Source organism: Mercenaria mercenaria, chromosome 9, assembly GCF_021730395.1.
Source record: "Mercenaria mercenaria strain notata chromosome 9, MADL_Memer_1, whole genome shotgun sequence".
Classification (NCBI taxonomy): domain Eukaryota; kingdom Metazoa; phylum Mollusca; class Bivalvia; order Venerida; family Veneridae; genus Mercenaria; species Mercenaria mercenaria.
The window spans coordinates 81394276-81412924 of NC_069369.1; the positions used below are offsets into that span (position 1 = coordinate 81394276).

General features: G+C 35.8%; 1 protein-coding gene across 1 annotated transcript; it reads left to right on the forward strand.

The window, feature by feature from the left end:
• Positions 1-8540: 8540 nt before the first annotated feature.
• On the forward strand, positions 8541-17335 carry LOC123547591 (uncharacterized). Its single transcript, XM_045334817.2, has 5 exons — positions 8541-8743; positions 9904-10044; positions 11844-12172; positions 13902-14045; positions 16287-17335. The coding sequence occupies exons 1-5, from the start codon at positions 8562-8564 to the stop codon at positions 16382-16384; spliced, it is 894 nt and encodes a 297-aa protein (XP_045190752.2). The 5' UTR covers positions 8541-8561; the 3' UTR covers positions 16385-17335.
• Positions 17336-18649: the final 1314 nt, after the last annotated feature.

Below are 18649 nucleotides of genomic sequence, written 5' to 3' on the forward strand. Positions count from 1 at the left end.
AGTGTGGGAGTGTCGGCACATGGTATTTGCTACAAGATAAGAAGCCTAAAACTCCCGGGTCAGTCCTGAGTTGAACGAGTGTGATTCAACTTTATACAACTGATATATCTAAATTGAAAATCGTAGTAGATTGGAATGCAATGCATCTATATGACCGACTCTAGTTTTTCCCATCATCATTACCATCAAGAGTTAATTTTTAACTCACTGACGACTGGCTTATGATAATTTATTCAATGATTCATGGCGTAGTTAACAGCTACTTGCACACACATCGCAATAACTCTCAAAATAGAAATATAGTGCTAAAAAGAAATGGATAACAGGTTCTATCAACGATTCATTAATTACTGTTGCATGCAAGTGCAGTCCCGGTATCATAGGGTAATGGTCCTAATGGACATGTAATGAAAAGTATATATGCTCATTTGACTTTTAGATAATTCAGAACAACAGTTTTACGAAACATACAGTAGATCTGCCAAAAGGTTGGATATAGGTAGAAGATTTAGAATGATATAGCTTAAATCTTTTGAAATAATGTGTTCCAAAAATCAGTATGATTTTGATAAAAGATTTTAAGGGAACAATCAAAAGATCTGATTTCCTACGTTGTTTTTTTTAATATGTACATGTATAGTTCAATCTGTAATATAGATTTAGGGTGATGGTTTGCGGTAAAAGTAATTATTTCCAGAACCGCATGAAGTTATAGTTATATTTTCTGTCCGGGAAGGATGAGGCCAAAAGACTGGGGAATTTGTTTAACTTTCATTAACTTCAGCTTAAATGCAGGGGCTAGAGACCACGAACGGTGATCGGTATCGCTGGTGGTGAAGGAGCCTTATCTAAAAGAAAAACTGATTTGAGAAAAAAATCTCTAATGCCATTAGTTCGGGTTTATGACAAACAGTGGTAGCAGGGTCCAAAGTGTTGTTAACAGTAGTACCAATCCGTGACGTTAGTTACCCCCACTGACGACCCGTCCATTAGACTGAAATGAAAAACCAAACGATAATTACGCCACGAGTTGGACTAGTAAAATAGTAACTGTCTTTTTAGTGCATCATATCAATGTTACATTTAATGTCCTGTACAAAATACAGTTTTAGTATTGCCGAACTACGTGCACTATCGACGTAACAACACCTCCCGTGCACTCAAGTAGAGAAAGAGGAAGTTGAAATGAAATTAGGTTGCTTATAAAAGATATCAACTGTATGATTTAACCTAATACCAAAGATTAAGAGATAACAAGACTTATCATTTTTAGTAATTTTGGGTCGGTCATCGCCTGCAGTTTTTTGTTAAATACATAACTTTACAACTATTATTATCCATAGTCTTTCAAAAATAGTCTGTTTCAATGATCATGATTGGTACATCCAATTAGTGCCTTAAGTTTTGTGTAACTCCACTGAGTAAAGTCATGGCTTTTTTTACTTGTTGGACAACGGAACGCGGGTCCTACTTTTTTCAGAAAACACTAATTATAAACTGTAATCCAATGTATCGCATTTTTTGCCTTCTAGTGTACCCTCTCACCGTTCAAATACGGCGTCAAAATTTAATAGAGTTTTCAGTGAGGGGTTTTGCGGCGGAAGGGGGTGATCTTACTTCCCATTGAGATACGCTTTGCCCACGTTTCTTTTTGTACTGGTAGGCTTACAGCATCGGGTTGTCAAAATTCAGAACATAAGTGTCCAAATTCAGAAGATAGTATTTCTAACTAAATTTATACATACATAGAGCTATATCTAAGACAAACTCGTCGGCATTGGAGTGAAAAAGGGCTGAACAAAAAATATGTATACTCTAAGTCAGAAAAGGGGAAGAAAAAAAACATTCACAGGCGATTCATGAAAACGTGTTCACAATTACTGCAGATGGGTGGGATAACATCAACTTTTTTTCTCGGCAATTTTTTATAAAATGCTTCTTGAACTGCTTTATTATGTAAAAAAAACAAAGAAAAATATCAAACAGGGAGTGCCACGCACCAAAAGCGCAGCCTCCTCAAAACGAACCCCCCAGCACGCAAACGCGTGCACCACACACACACTCAAAGCTTACACATCAGGACAAAACGAACAACACACACACACACTCAAAGCCAACACATAAGGACAAGACGAACAATAAGCATACACACACGCGCGCACACAAAGTCAACACACAAGGACAAAACGAACAAACAAAGGAACACAGTGGGGCACCGCCTTGGAACGGTCAGTGGCAAAAACACCACTGGGGAGCTTAAACCGGTTTATGGTGCGCACCCAACCTCACTCTTACCCCCACCATGTTCCAAAGACATGGGACAGTGTAAATAAAAGTAATCCCCTCCAGGTGAATCTCTAACACACGTAATGGAAACAAAAAGGCATGGCATGTAAAACACAAAAATGCTCGTGTATAAATATATAAAAAGCAAACCTTAAGAACCAAAAACGTATGTACTCAATGCCTTTTCACAAGACAGAGCAACAAGAGAAACACCCTTAAGGGCCCGACGAAACAGGCCAGAAGACAAATATCAAAACAGTTCAGTCCTGGTAGGATTTAAAAACTGCTCATCATAGAGTCCTCCCCCTCTTCCGTCAGACGCAATCAAAGAGGGAAGCGTAGTGTCCAACTGTAAACGGGTTGAACACTAAACATGCGGTATGTCTCAAAACAGTTGGGTCGTAACCTCTTTTAATAAAACGTTCGATAATCTTTTCAAATACATTTGGAAAATTACCATGACCCAAGATCTTACGAAGTTTGTAAACCACATCCCCATAAAAAACGGGTTTAGAAATACCTTCTCGCAGAAGTGTCTTTAAATTACTATTGAATTTTAAAACTGAAGCATGCGTGTGAATAAAGAAATGATATGATACAAATATTTTGTTTAACTAATTTTATTTTAGATACATTCGCAATATTTTGTTTGATTAATATATAAAGGAAGCTATCCTTAAATATCACCTAATTTTCAGAGTTTGGCTTTTTTATGTTTTCTACCTTTAATGGATAAATAGCTAAATACAAAACTTAATATCGAAATTAATTTAAGATTCTCACATTCAATTTCTAGTAATACAAATGTATAACCGGCCTAATCGTACACGCAGTCAAACAAACATCATGGGATGCACGTGCAGTTTTCCCACCAAAAATACATGTAAACTAGCTGGTAGTAAACGATTACATTCAGAAATGATTAATTATAATAAGCGGAATTGTATAATAATGTATATAGCATCATTTCGACAAACTACAATTTTGGAAGGAGTGCATCTTTATTTTAAAATATGTGTACGCCCTGATGCCGAAAATACTGAACATTCCTCCAACATAAATCCCAAACTAAGGATAAGGATATCATAAAGGTAAAAAAAAAATGTTTCAAAAACATTGTTTTAAATGGGTATGACGCTTAAATAACCACTTTGTGATATATTTTCTAAACAAGATTTCTAATGATGGCAACTTTTATGAATAATGCAATTTATTAGGACGTTCTGTATTGGAAAAGCATATGAAATATTCCGCAAGTCTAGAAATATTCTTCCTTTTGTTTTGGTTACTGTATAATCTGTGACAAACAATATTTTTAAAATCTTCTATCAGTCTTCTTTGTGTGCTGATCTTGTCAAAAGTATTTTAAATGCGGAAAATGGTTATTAAAGAAGTGTTTATCAGCAATCAATTACCTACCATTAGCTTTTAACTTGATAATCAATATTGTTTTATCATACGCAATAGAATTCTAGTAATGTTTTCTCCATATCAAAACTACAAATCCAACGGGGAGATACGGGACAAAAATATTTTTATGAACAGAAATATAAACAAATTGTGAAGCAAACAAACAAAATTATAATAAACTCGGCCCTTTATTGAAATGTACATGCACAACTTCCGATTTCATAAAGACATGAACCAGGGCCATGAAGGGTAAAGGTGTTTGAAGTAGTTCACAAGTAAGCAACTGCAACTGGCAAAGGGGAAACGTCTTCTTAATGGGTAGTAATTTGTATTAGCAGTAGTAGCAAAAGAATTAATAAGTAATTTGGATAATAACTGTAATGTCGAATTCACCAACCAAGAAGATAAAATGCGCATTTCCTCTTTAGAGTGAAGTTTCCTACTACGAAGGTTCACTGAATTTCAGCCAAGGGTTGCTGAGGAATACTCCGGACAAGAAATGGTGCTGTAATATATTAATGTTAAATAATGAAAGGGCAATAACAAAGTGAAAAATCAATCGACCGAAACATGAAGACAATATGCACATCTCCTCTTAAGAGTGAACCTTACTATGAAGTTTCGATAAATTCCATCCAGTGGTTGCTCAGAAATACTCCGGACAAGAAATGGTACTATAGTATACTGACAAAAAAGCAAAACGCAGTGAAAATTTATCCGACTGTAACATGAACATTATATGCGCTTCTCCTCTTGCGAGTTAAGCTTCCTATGAAGTTGTGATGAACTCCAGCCAGTGGTTGCTGAGGAATACTCCGGACAAGAAATGATACTACATTATACTATGTTGAATACTAAAAGGGCAATAACTCGGTGAAAAATCATCCAACCAAAACATGAAGACAATATGCGCAATTAATATTAGGTGAAGATTTGCTAAATTCTAGTCATAGGTTGCTGAGGAATACTCTGGACAAGAAATGGCCCTACAGTATACTTATGTTAGATAATCAAAGGACAATAACTCAGTGAAAAAATCATCCGACCAGAACATGAATGTAATTTGCCATCTCATCTCGGGAGAGAAACTATGAAGTTTTGATGAATTCCAACCAGTGACTGCTGAGAAATACTCCGGACAAGAATTGCGCGACGGACGGGCAGACGGACGGACTGACGGATTGACGGACGTACGGACGAAAAGGTGGCGACTCCATGCTTTCCCCTTGGGCAACATAAAAACTGGCCTAAGTTGCATCAAGTTAAAACATAAGCTGTTTCCCCGCGCTTTACAAATCGTAGGATTTCATAATGCCCCTATCATGCCTATGTGAAATATAATCTGCGTATTGCTGAACTACGTGCACTGTAAAACCAAAAACTCGGTGCACTCGAGAAGAGAAAGAGGAAGTTGAAATGAAATTAAATTGCCTTTAAAAGATATAAAATATATGACGTATAACTCAACTAAAGACTCTAACAAAAGAGATAATAAATCTTATCGTTTGTAATAATTTTATGGGTCGGTCATCGTCTGCAGATTTTGTCAAATACGTGATTTACAAAGTTCATCCAAGGTCTTTCAGAAATAGCCCGTTTTGAATGATACTTGTTCATCCCATAAAAGCACAGAAAGGTTTGTGCAACTCGACTAGGTAGGGTGCTAAGACTTTCTTTTTTAAAGATCCTGGTGCATCCAATAAATGCAAGTAAATGGCTATGCATGTCCCCGTATTTGCACTTAGTGTTGTTATCTTTTCTGGTCCTCTGGGGTCATGGAGTCCATTCAATATTACTAAAATAGAATTCCGCTTAAGCTTGTGTATAGGGCGTGAGGGTGTTGCCCAATCCATTACATCTCATTAACAGATACAGTTAACTAGCTGAGACTGCTATTATTTTATTTGGTTGCATTCCATACTTCCAAGAGATCTGCTTACAAATTTTATTAATGTGTCTGATAGGGTTTAGTGTCCCGCATAGGCATGATAAGGAACGGAGTAATATCAATATGTTTCAAGTGGAAAAGTGTGGGCTTACGATTGTATTGCAAGTAAAATCTGGACTTAAGAGACGTGAGTCTATACATGCTGATGTGTACGCCTGAAAAGAACGCCTCCCTCACCGATGTGAAAGATTTACGGGAACTGAATTAAGCATACCTGAACAAATCATAGGTATCAGGCAAGACTTTGAATTGTCACAGATTTTTTATCATTTTAGCCGAGAACCGGTGTACATACAAGTTTCGACAAAGTTTCTTAGTTAGTTATGGTGATTTAAACCAAGTTTTGTGAACATTCATGAAGCGGTTCATGAGAAGAAGTCGTTTAAAGATTTTATGTTTTGACGGCCCCTAAATGAAGTCATGTATTACTGTATTAAAGGTCTATGCAAGAATGCATCGAACTAAAGTTGGTGGGAAAGTTAGCGATTCATGAAAATAAATCTTTGATGACGGACGATGGATGACATGCGCCAGTGGATAAAATATAAAATTGAAAAAGTGGAAAACCAAATGTCGCCCAACACGACATAAACAAAAATATTGCAGGCTCGGTTCATGAATGGTAGTGGAAATGCAAGCTACCGTCCATGCCCTCTAGCCCCGGATTGAGAACTCATCATTTACACATGTTATAAGTACCAGAATATAATTTACAGACGATCTTAGATGAATTCGTATGTGCGTATGGAACCTTCAATGATACTCAGAGTGCAATACCATGAAAAGCGGCGTATGGTTCCATCTTTTCCCTAAACGAGAAAACAATGGGCAGAACTAAACAAACTGGAATTTTGAGAGGTATACTGATGTTATGGAGCATGTATATCACAGAAACTGCTAAAAGACAAAATTAAACAGCAGGCACCATATCAGATTGGTGCTAAAACAATCAAGTGACCCAAAACTATTAAAGCGGGAGTAGCCGGAATCTTCAAGCTGAAAATTTAAACAGTACACTAACACAGCATGGATGTCGTTCGCAATGATCTGAAGAGATCGAAATAAACCTAACTTAAAGCTCACACAGAATCTGCGGCTCATGATAGCTAATAACGTAATACTGAAGCTGATTATTACGCAATTAACCATGTAATTAAATCTGTGAAAATATCCTTTAGAAGCAAATAATAGCAGACTCGCTGTGACTGAGTCTGTTCATGAGAGGTAAGGAAATGTGCAACATCCTCACGAGCTTTGTGTGAAATTTGTCGGACATTCACCGGAGTGATTAAGCTTAAATGAATACATTTACGATTTGTTTAAAGTATATGATTCTATGAAATCATATATGATACTGCTGCAGTAAACCTGCGATCCTACGATATTCAAATCAAATACCATAATATCCGATTAGCTGAATGTGTAAATGTCTCCTAAAGGGTTCGGGTGGGCTGGGAACGTAACCCCCTGAGTACCACGTGTGATTTTTATGGAGTCACAATCATACTTTAATGAGCTTATTATTTCTTCATTCTATTTCAATTACACATGATTACTGAGCCAGTTAAGTGAGAATGTTTGGCACAATCGGTCTATGGCAGTTAGTTTTTTTTAAACTCACAAAATGTTAGAAGTGGTATGAAGGGGTTTAAGAATATTTCTGTAATTAACTTTAACGTAATGGACTGCCTTTATTTATATTTCATTCTGTACAAACAACATGCTATAATTTTTAACAGATAAATACATAACGCAGCTAATTCTTCCTAGTTGTCAAAGAGAAGCATTAAGGTGCGCAATCATTGAAAACTAAAACTAAATTTCCTAAACCCCGCCCCACTATGCCTCTCATGATTTGATTTGTAATAATCTACTAATGGAAGACTGTTTCATCAACAGCTTCCTTACTAAGTAATTTCACGATACGGGAGTGGGAGGGGAGGTGGGGTTGTGGGGTTGTGGGGGGGGCGGAGAAATAGCCTCAAATTGTTAAGGCTAAATATTTGCCTTTGTATCCGGGTCAGTATGAGTAAGGCCCTCATATTTCACCTTGGCCAAACTACAACTCTATTTTATTGCTTACGTTTGATATACGTGTAGAACTTTTTGTTTCTATCCGATTCAAATATGACTAATAGGTGAAGTTCTTACATAAATCATATGTTTAAGAACCCTGAATGTTTGGACGATGGTTGACTTTTCCTATATCAATATTCAGTTCATGAAAAACTAGTTATAGTATGGTCTTAGACTGAATGCTGGGGAGTTAAAATATGACGCCTGTCGTGGGCTCGGCTGAACTGAATAAATTGTTCCATCTATTCCAGGTGGGGACTTTCGTCGACTACCCACGTTAAACAAGAAACTCTACCTTTACTTTTTATAATGTTAGGGCGTAAAATGTTTGTTTCCGGTATCCCGATCTACCCTAATATTTTTGCCCGACCCTAAATGTTTTTTGGCTTTGGAGGATTTTTATTCAACTTTTTAACAAAAAGTTGCAAAACTGCACTTCCTATGCTTTAAAAATGGTCAGTGATGTTAGAAATCAACTTACTGATGCTCTAAAGGCATAACCCCCTTATTTGCATTCATTTTTAACACAAAAATAATTCCCGAAAAGTCTCACTTAATAAAAAATAATCAAAAAAAAAATCCGACCTACCCTAATTTTTCTGAGCATGTTACCGGAAACAAAATTTTTTTAGGCCTAGAAGTCTAAAATGTCATGTACGATTACAGGATCTGCTTGTTGTTTTTTTTCTACACGGGTACTTACGTCAACACACGTAAATAATCAATCATCATTTGGTGTGATGAATTACTGCATCACATTAAATAGTGGCCGCATACCCGTTTGTGCGTTGAGTACGACAATTATCAAGTACAAAACTTGACAAAGTCACATGACAGGAAAATGGCGGCTGCACAGATATCACACAAAATTGAAACTCGGAAAATTAAAATGGATTTGTCAAGTGAACTAAACAGTTTCATAGAACGTGCTACTGAAAATCTATTATTGAAAGATTTTGAAGATTGTCAAAGTGCATGCACATGTGGAATAACACGTGCTAAACAATTTATTGAAGATGAAAGGTACCATATGATAATCACTTACATGGCATTCTGATTATTGACCCATAATTTACTATCGCATCTGAATTTCGTCCACTCAGCTCAATAGGGAGAATGCAGATTTATGGATGGCAGGGTCGTGAGTTCGATCCTTGGCCGGGGATGTTCTCTGTGACAATTTGATAAAAGACGTTTCTGAAATCATTTGCCCTCCACCTCAAATTCATGTGGGGAAGTTGGCAGTTACTTGCATTTAACAGTTTTGTACTGGTACAGTTTCCAGGAACACTGGTTAGGTTAATTGCCCACCATTACATAACTGTGTAGCGGTTCTCGTATTGGGTGGCCTGCCTCGGTAGCTCAATTGGTAGAGCGTTGGCACGGTAAGTCCGAGGTTCGAGTCCCGGTTGAGGCTGCACATTTTTCCTGAGATTGTTACATTTGGGGGCTCGTCCTGGATGCTCACCCTTGGAGCCCATGCAGAGCGAAGCAGTTTGGCTGGGGTGTGCATCTGAATTTGGTTAACAGTCTGCAGCAGACTCGAAATAAAAGGGAAGGTGTGTATAGCGATTCACGTATCGGGTGGCCTCGGTAGCTCAATTGGTAGAGTGTTGGTATGGTAAGCCGAAGGTCCGAGGTTCAAGTCCTGGTCGAGGCTGCACATTTTTCCTGAGACTGTTACAACTGAAATACTGTTAGCAAAACAAAATCACTGATGACATTTCTTTCCTTTGTGGAATTCCATCCATTTGCAATAGACATATTTTAAATAATTACTGAGTAAACAATTGAAATGAATAATTGGAATATTGAATTACAGTGGTCTAGGGGTGAAGATGTCAGCTGCTCTACCTGGAGTCAGAGGTTTGAGCTTCACACCTTTACAATATATAACACTACTACTGGCTTTTTTCAGGAAGCAGACTTGAGAGAGTAGTTCAGATAAGCTTTAAACTTTCAGCAGAATCAAGCTATTTATAAACAAATAAATTAGTATAATTTTACTCTATATATAGTGAAAGACTAACAGATGTAATTAATTGATATGCAATTACCTGGTGAGCTTAAACCCTTTTTGAATGAATTTGCTGTGAACAGTTTGCTAAAAGAACAATCTTTGTAATTCAAATTTCTGTGTTAATATCAGAAAAAAAATGTAATAAATTACCTTAAATTTTCAGGGCTGAGAGTTGTATTGAGCGTCTGTGTGTTCTGTGTATTCAGGCCTTGGCTGAAATGAACAAATGGCAAGATGTACTACCACTGATACAAGATGTATACAGCAGTATAGAATTGTGTCCCTGTACAGTGATACAGTTGTGGTAAGATACTAAACAAAGTGGTCATCACTAGGATCCAGTTTGTCCATATTTACCTTTACTTTTTTTTGTTGGCAAGTCGATACTTTCAGAAACTTTGTACAATAAATCGCTGCTATTATTAATTAGCAGATAATTGTTAGAATTTTTTATGCATCTAGTACATTACCTACAGATCCCTTGTTATCTCTTCTAGACCAAGTCAACTGACACTGCATTTAAATACCTAGTTAAACTGAAAGAATTAAGTCTTGAACTTCCAGAGAAAAAAATGATGTTTTTTGAGTGAATAGCTAATATAACATAGATATATATATATTTGTTAGCATTAGTGCTGTATTTCCTTAATTTTAACTTAAACCTTTTCTTGGAAATTATTGGTCAGAATTACACTAAGCCTGGTCTGTAGCTTCCTGGTAAGGTCTTCTCACCATTTTGTTCAAATGGGGGCATGAGGCCACTATAACTAAAAATAGAAAAAAAAACACAATGTTTAATGTCTTCTTCTCATGAAACACTTCTTGGATCTTCATCAAGCTTGATATGTAGCATCATTATAAAAGTTTGTTCAAATGGGGGTGCTAGAGTTAAAAATAGAATAACCTTTGATTAAACAACTTCTTGTTAGATCTTCATCAAACTTTGTCTGCACAGCATTATTACAAGATCTTTCCCGAATTTGTTCAGTGGGGGCACTGGAGTGAAAATAAAGAAATCTTTCTTTGAACAACTTTTCATGAATTGCTTGAAGGATCCTTCATCAAACTTGGTCTGTAATGCTACATTTCATTTTTTTTTAAAGTCCTCTGTTTATTATGCCCCCCTTCGAAGAAATAGGGGTATATTCTTTTGCAGATGTCGGTAGGTCAGTTGGTCTGTCTGTCCGTAGACCAATCTGTTTCCGGATGATAACTCAAGAATGCTTTGACCTAGGATCATGAAAGTTGATAGGGAGGTTGGTCATGACCAGCAGATGATCCCTATTGATTTTGAGGTCAGTAGATTAAAGGTCAAGGTCACAGTGACCCGGAACAGTTAAACCGTTTTTGGACGATAACTTGAGAACACTTGGGCCTAGGATCATGCAAAGATGTTGATCATGAACAGCAGATGACTCCTATTGATTTTGAGGCCAGTAGGTCAAAGGTCAAGTTCACAGTGAAATGGAACAGTTAAACCATTTCCTGACGATAATTAGAGAACACTAAGTCTTGGGCCTAGGATCACAAAAATTTATATGGATGACGTTGACCGTGTCCAGCAGATGACCCCATTTTGAGGTCAAAGGTCAAGGTCACAGTGACAAGGAACAGTTAAACCTTTTCCAGATGGTAACTTGAGAATGATTGGGCCTAAAATGACGAAACTTAATAGGGAGGTTGATCATGACCAGCAGATGAGCCCTATTGATTTTGAGGTCAGTAGGTCAAAGGTCAAGGTCATGTTGACCCAGAACAGTAGAACACTGCACAGTGACCAAATCATTTCTGTTCCTTGTGCAAGTACTGAATGCATCAAGTGGGGCATTTCGAGTTCTATGAGCTCTTGTTTCTTCAGATAGGGGCAGTAGGTCTCTCTAAGGGGCCATTTAATGGATCTTTATTAAACTGAAGCAATGTCTTCTCTCAATTTTTTTGAAATTTACACACTTAAATTATAAGTTCTTTCAAACTTACAATGCTGCCTTTGATTTTTACTAATTTCAGCTATCTGCCAATATATTCTGAATTTTATGTTTTATTGGGCTTCAATCACACACAGTCATCCGCTTTTCATTTATTCATGAGTTTATTTTATTACAGTATATTGTTACATGCGAGAGTGAAGGAGTATTCACAGTGTCACGCACTTGCAAGTTTATGGCTGAGAAATGAAGATAACTCTTACAAACCAGGTTATGACAGAGTTGCTGCCCTTTATATTGAACATGTTATGCTTCCACAGGGCAGATTTCTATTAGTTCCACAATTTCTAAATTCATGCACATTTCTCAGTCAAGATGTGAAAGATAAAATGTTGATACAGTGTGAAAAACTTAATGCCAAAGTGAAGGGTGATTCTGTAAAGACAGATACATCAGAAGAAAAAGATCCAGTACAGAGCAATCCAGACATGGAAGAAATCACTGATGGTAAGGTATTTTTTTAAAGGTATACTACACCCAGATTTCATATTTGAAAATATGAAAAATTACTGCATACATAAAATCAGCAGGTTTTTGTGTATTAACAGTACTATGCATTCAGTTTAAAGTAATACACGCTTTATACACGTATAGCTGAAGTACCAATAAAAAACTGGTAGCTTTTTAATATTCTACTGTTACTGCGTGGTATTTATGATGAATGTAGCTCTATATAAACAATGACTTTGTATATATGTACTTAGTTAAATTAAACACATTTGATGAGGATTTTCTACGTTTGAAGTAAATATCTGAAGATGAAACATGGGCAATAGATCTCTTTAAGAATGTCAACTATTTATTAAACTTCAAATTATTTACTTGTTTAAAAGTTATGATCTTTTTATTATTAGTAATTCATAAGCTATAATGTTTTACTTGTGTTCACTAAATACAGACTGCAAACAGTATTTGATATACAGTGCAACCTTTGTACAGCAACACCCTTTAAATAAAATATTGACCATTATGTAGAGGTTGTTGTTCTGGAGAGGTAACTTTGTTAGTATATTTCAGCTTAGGGAAATTTTGATGATGTTGTTATTGAGAGGTTTTTGCTTAAGAGAGGGCCGCTCTGGAGAGGTTGTACTGTATAAATACCAGTAGATCTTTAACCTGTATTAAGCCGCCAGCCAAGGTAGCGACTTAATCTAGCTGCTTAAGACAAGTTGAAATTAGAACAAAAAGTCAATTTCGGAAGTTAGCAGACGGGCTGCTTTAGGTAATTGGTTGCTTAATACAGATGGCTGCTAAGGCAGGTTCAACTGTATACATGGTGCATCATGGGAAGACTGTTACAGTACCTGAAGTTGGAAATACATAAACTTGAATATATTGACAGATCATTTTAGAATTAGGATTATCTCACTATATTAAACTCATTCTCATCCATCAGAGGTGCGTTGAAATCCTGTGACTTACTGGTATTGGAGAATGAGTAAAACTGTGGAATAGGCTATTATCTCTGACACTAATTAAATGATTTACTGCAATATCTTATCAGTTTAAGGGTCACACAAGTTGTTTACAATTTTCAAGATAGGATTCCTCCAGTCTGCTGGTCTAAATAATGATAATACTTCTATATTTACTAATGAACTTCCGTTCTACATATTTCATATCTACATTCTCCTTTTTTTCCATAGAAAAATATGACATTGGTTAAGTTCATGATTGTTTCAACCAATCAGAAGCTTGAGAGCCCAGACAGGTCCCAGTACTCTGCTATAACTTTGGACCTTTGGGTTGTCTCCCTTACAGTTGTGATTTCTGTTTATCCTTGGCATGTGTTTCATTTAAGAAATATTCCAGATATTTCCTGACAACATTTTAGTACTGTCAGCCATGTCAGGTGGAAAAAGACTTTAAAATGCTTAAAAAAATTGAATATACTGCACTATGCTATATGCTGTTGTCATTTTATGAATCTACTACATGTATATGTACATGTACTGTGAAATTGTTAATTTTTGTTGAGGGATAATTTTCATGGATTCCATGGTTCAGTAGTACTACTAAACTAAATCCCAGAAGCAAGGAAACTTCCCATTTTATGTTCAGAAAATGAAATCCATGAATAGTCCCCAAGAAAAAGCAGTTCGGCTAAAACCAAGAACATTTATGCACACAAAATCAAATGATTTAACAGAATTAATGAATTACTATTTCCTTTCAGAGACCGAATCTCCTGTGGTGAAGTACATGAAGTATTTTGGTTGTTTACTGGCCAGCAAACTGACATTCCCAACATTTGACATTTTATGGAAGATTGCAGTAGCAGTTGTGAGTTGCTGTGTGTTGGCTAAATTGTTACTGAAAGGTTTGTTGCCATCTTGATTACATACTGTGAAATCTATATGCGTGCATTCTGGCACACCAAAGGTTAAACATGGTTCCCTAGTTGAACCTCTGGCACATTTCACTGATTTCTGTAGTTTGGTTACATTACAGGTAGAAAGTTTCAGCCATTCAGCGATGTTTCTATACTAGGGATGGGAACGAATACTGAAATCAATATTCGAATATTCGGTTTGCCATATTCGAATATATTCGAATATTCGGTTAGTTTTAATGGAAGCTTTAAATATTTATTAAGTGATTGGCATATATACATTACGTATTCATTTAAAGCGTGGATCATCGTAAATAAGGCCAAAAAAAATGTGTGTTCCGGGTAAGCCGATCCTACATAGCAAAACCCGCCGAATCTAGCTTTCACGCTTCTGTCAGTATAATCATGAACATATTTAACTAATTCAGTGTTTACGCTTCAAAATGATACAAAAAATCAAAACGATTATAATTTAGACCGTCGCAATTTTATCCGTCCCATTTAAACACGTGACGCGCTGTTGTATTACCGCCGCCATTTTGAAAAATTTCATTCGGCGTGTAGAAATCGTCGTGTAAAAAGCAAGTAAGGCAGACTTAAACCTTCTTCAACATGAACTTATGCATCAATCATATGTTTTTCTTGATTTTATTATTAACTACTTCAAAATTTAATTCGAATACGGCCGATTGCGGATGAAAACCGATTCTGCGGATGGTCTGAAACGTCGTACAAAATATTGTGAAAAGATCGACAATATCTACAAGTTTGGTATTGTTTTCGAAAAATTCTACAACTTGTTACATAAATCCGGCGCCAATAAAAATTAACAAAAGATAAAAAGATATCACATTTACGCCTAATACAAACTGTTAATCCGTAGCGATGACCCCAGGTAATTATGCATTGCAATTTTCTTGTTAATTGGACACTTTTTGACATGCATCTGACACATTGACGCCTGTTGCAAACTGTTAATCCGTAACAAAGAAGTATAAAATACATTATTTTTATAGCTCTTTGTCCGTAACGATGGCCCCTGCCAATTATGCATTGCTATTTTCTTGTTAATTGGACATCTTTTGATACGCGATAAACTAACATGACATGGTTTTATTCAGTAGAAATAGCATGCTCATATTGCCCAAAATCAATGATACTTATTTTGAAAAAAAAAATACAATAATTTACGAATATTCGAATTTGATTTTCATATTCGAATATTCGACCGATTTTCGAATATTCGAATATTCGTTCCCATCCCTATTCTATACAAAATGAAATCTTTGCAAACCAATCAAAATTGGCAGTAAAAAGTATGGCTGCGTCCTTTTCAGAATTGACACATATTTATGAGGAATATTTTTATTTATTTAGGTAAATTTCTAAACATGCGATTAGAGGAAAAATTTTTTACTAATCGCAATCATGCAGTATTGTCTTAATTAATTGTGAGCAAGTACTTTTGCTAAGATATTAATTAAATTTTCAATTTGGCATGCTGGATGACAGACAGCAAACACTGATTGGCTCAAACTACTCCTGATGATAATTACAAGTGCTCATGCTCACCAGATAAATGAAAGAAATAAAATGAAATAAATTACTTCCCCCACACATATATTCTCATTCATCAGAGGCTCTGATAAATGAGAATATATGTGTGAGGAAGTAATTTTCATGGATTTTATCCCTGTAATTTAATCCCAATGAACTCATAAAACTCCTATTTATTTTATCTGCAAAAGTTGAAATCCATCAATTCATATCCCAAATTAAATTTTTTGTCAGTGAAATTAAATCATTTTAAGGACTTTGTAAATATATCCATAAGTGTAATATAGCAACATACAACATTTTAGTTTAAGGTTTTGCTAGTTTGAAGTAAAGACAAAAACATGAAGGTTGATAGCTGAATAGAAATGGCAATAACAAGGCAATCATCTCTCATGAAGGTTGACCACTATATGCCGAAGCATTCTCTAGTTACAGGCCTGAAGTAAGTGTCTACTGATGGACTGACCAACCAACATGAGCAGAACATATACCATTTCTTCTTTGAAGTGTGTCAGGTGCGGGGTGTAATAAGTATAAACTAAAATAAAATAATTACAGCTTTCATTTCTGAGTTGTTTACTTTGGAAAAAAAGGTAACCAAAAATCTTAAATACCATTTGGTACCAACAAAAAAAGCTTGGATACTATGTATATAAAGTGTGTATATTTCAGGTGATTCAACAGTACAGTTTGGCAAGTTGACAGTCATATGGCAAAATTTGCTGAAAACTTTGAAAGCGATATTTACACCTTACCGACCAGGAAGATAAAGGTGTACAACTTGTACTAGACATTTCATCAGTATTGACATTTCACCAGAATAAAGTTGATATTTCACCAGAATTAACAGCAAGAAGGAATTGCTACCATCAGAAAACTTTGCCTAACTTAAAAATTGGGTTTATGTGTCTTTGATGGAAATGAGTTATACCATTTGAAACAATTTGTTTTTCTACAGCTGTTTCCATAAAAGTAGCTTGTTTAGTATTGTGAGAGGTACTGAAGTATAAAGGTAGAGCATTAGACTCTTGCTCTCGATGTCTTGCTTGAATTTCAGAGTGAAAGAATTTGACTGCAACTCCACAATCCCTTACAAAAGCAGAATCACTAGATAGAAATGCAGGAAGCAGCAGTCTAGCCTAGTTAACTTTTCCTACAGTCAGTGTCAAATATATATGTTGAAACTGAAAGTAATGTGGAAGTAGGAAGTTGAAGGAGATTTGGCTATATTTGAATTTATATGGAAAAAAGCTAGAATTGAGAGCAAAGTGTTTTATGTTGTGATATAGATAAAGAAAGCATTAGCATTAGGCCATGATAAATTAGTTGCTAGGTTATCATCTCCATCCGCCTTCCAGTTGTTTTCATGGTTCTCAACACTTATTTTTCAAAATAATATCAGTTTTTGTATTTCTATTTTCTGTTAAATTAATTGACATGAACTTGTATATGTATTTTTTAAATTTTAGCTCTTCGTTTGTTGCCTTTTCATCTGGGAAACTTATCAGATATGAAATATAAAAATTAAAATCCTTACCCTACCTCTCTAGTTCAAGAACAGTTTAGATGATAACCTAGCAATTAATGTAGAACAGCCTTACAGTAGTTGGTGTTGGTTTTGGCAGAGTGCAATAAACATTTCACACACAGTTTTGTATGTAAGTACAAGTACGTTTTTTTCTATTCACAACGACTAGATTTATTAAATCAAATGAAATTTTCTTGGCTGTTGTTTCTGTTTTAGTACACATATTTGTTATTTATAAAGTCCCGCCAGGCAGCTGGTTAACTCAACTACGGACAACTAAAACAGGAATCTTGATCTTTATCCCTCATGAAGATATATAGTATCCTCGACAGTGGGTCGAGTTCTTTCCTACAGAGTCTTCTTTCTGGTTTCCATGTAAGAAAATAAATTTATTTTTAATATAGTTTTTTGGATGTCATGTTAAAGACAGCAAAATAGAAAATGGTATTTTTAACTTGCATGAGCACATTGTGCTCAGAACGAGCTAATTTGATTACTTACTGTGTCATCCATCTGTACTTTTATCTTTGCACTTTTCTTCAGTTGACATCATCTCTGGAACCCTTTTGGTGGAAGTTGATGAAACTTGATCTAAAGTTCCCTTTCAACCAAAGTTGTTCAAAAGGAAAAACTTTAACAAACTTCTCTAACTACCAGAGCTTAAATATTTGGCTTGTAACATTGTGCAGTGGTCCTCTTCCAAATTTGTACAAATCATGCCCCTGGCTTAAAATTGGTCCCGTCCTGTGGTTCACTTGTTTTACATGGAATTTTCAGAAATAATTTTGAAATTTTTAAACCACCAGGCCAAGAACTTAGATATTTGGCATGTAGTACATGTATTGTGTAGTGGTCCTCTCCAAAGTTTGTTTAAATTATGCACCTGGGGTCAATATTGGCCCTACTCGGGGGTTCATTTGTTTTACATCGACTTTTATAGTAAAAACTTTTAAAAAATCTTGTCTAAAAGCTTTGATATTTGGCTTGAAACACTGTGTAGTGGTCCTCTACCAAGTTTGTCCAAATCATGTCCCTGGGGTCAAATAGGTCCTAACCATTGGGTCACTTGTCTTCATGTCTAAAACCTCGAGGCCTAAAGCTTAGATTTGGCATATAGCATTGTATAGAGGTCTTTTACCAAAAAATCATGTACCCATTTGAGTCAGGCGAGCGATATAGGGCCATCATGGCCCTCTTATTTCATTATAATCCCTTAATAGGGGTATATAGAAATTATCTGATGGTTGGCTGGTTGCTTGCACAAAGTTCGTGGAACAAACTACTTCCACAATTTTAGGATTCCAATGAAACTTCATACATATAATCACTATGAAAGAAAGGTTGGACCAATCTTTTTTTTGTTTAGATGTATAATGGTAGGGGCATCCGTGTGTTTCATTCCCTCAATAGTTTGTGGAGCTAATTATTTCTACTTCGTTAGAAGTTCATACATATAATCACCATGAAGCGGAGATGTGCAAGACATTTGCTTTGTTGGGTGGACAAA

What these genes read in the sequence shown, in the direction of transcription:
- LOC123547591 (XM_045334817.2), top strand. Translation starts at nt 8,562, where the DNA reads ATGGCGGCTGCACAGATATCACACAAAATTGAAACTCGGAAAATTAAA. An exon ending in TGTACAGTGATACAGTTGTG is followed by an intron (nt 10,045 to 11,843) that starts GTAAGATACTAA and finishes ATTTTATTACAG; the next exon opens with TATATTGTTACATGCGAGAG. An exon ending in CATGGAAGAAATCACTGATG is followed by an intron (nt 12,173 to 13,901) that starts GTAAGGTATTTT and finishes ATTTCCTTTCAG; the next exon opens with AGACCGAATCTCCTGTGGTG.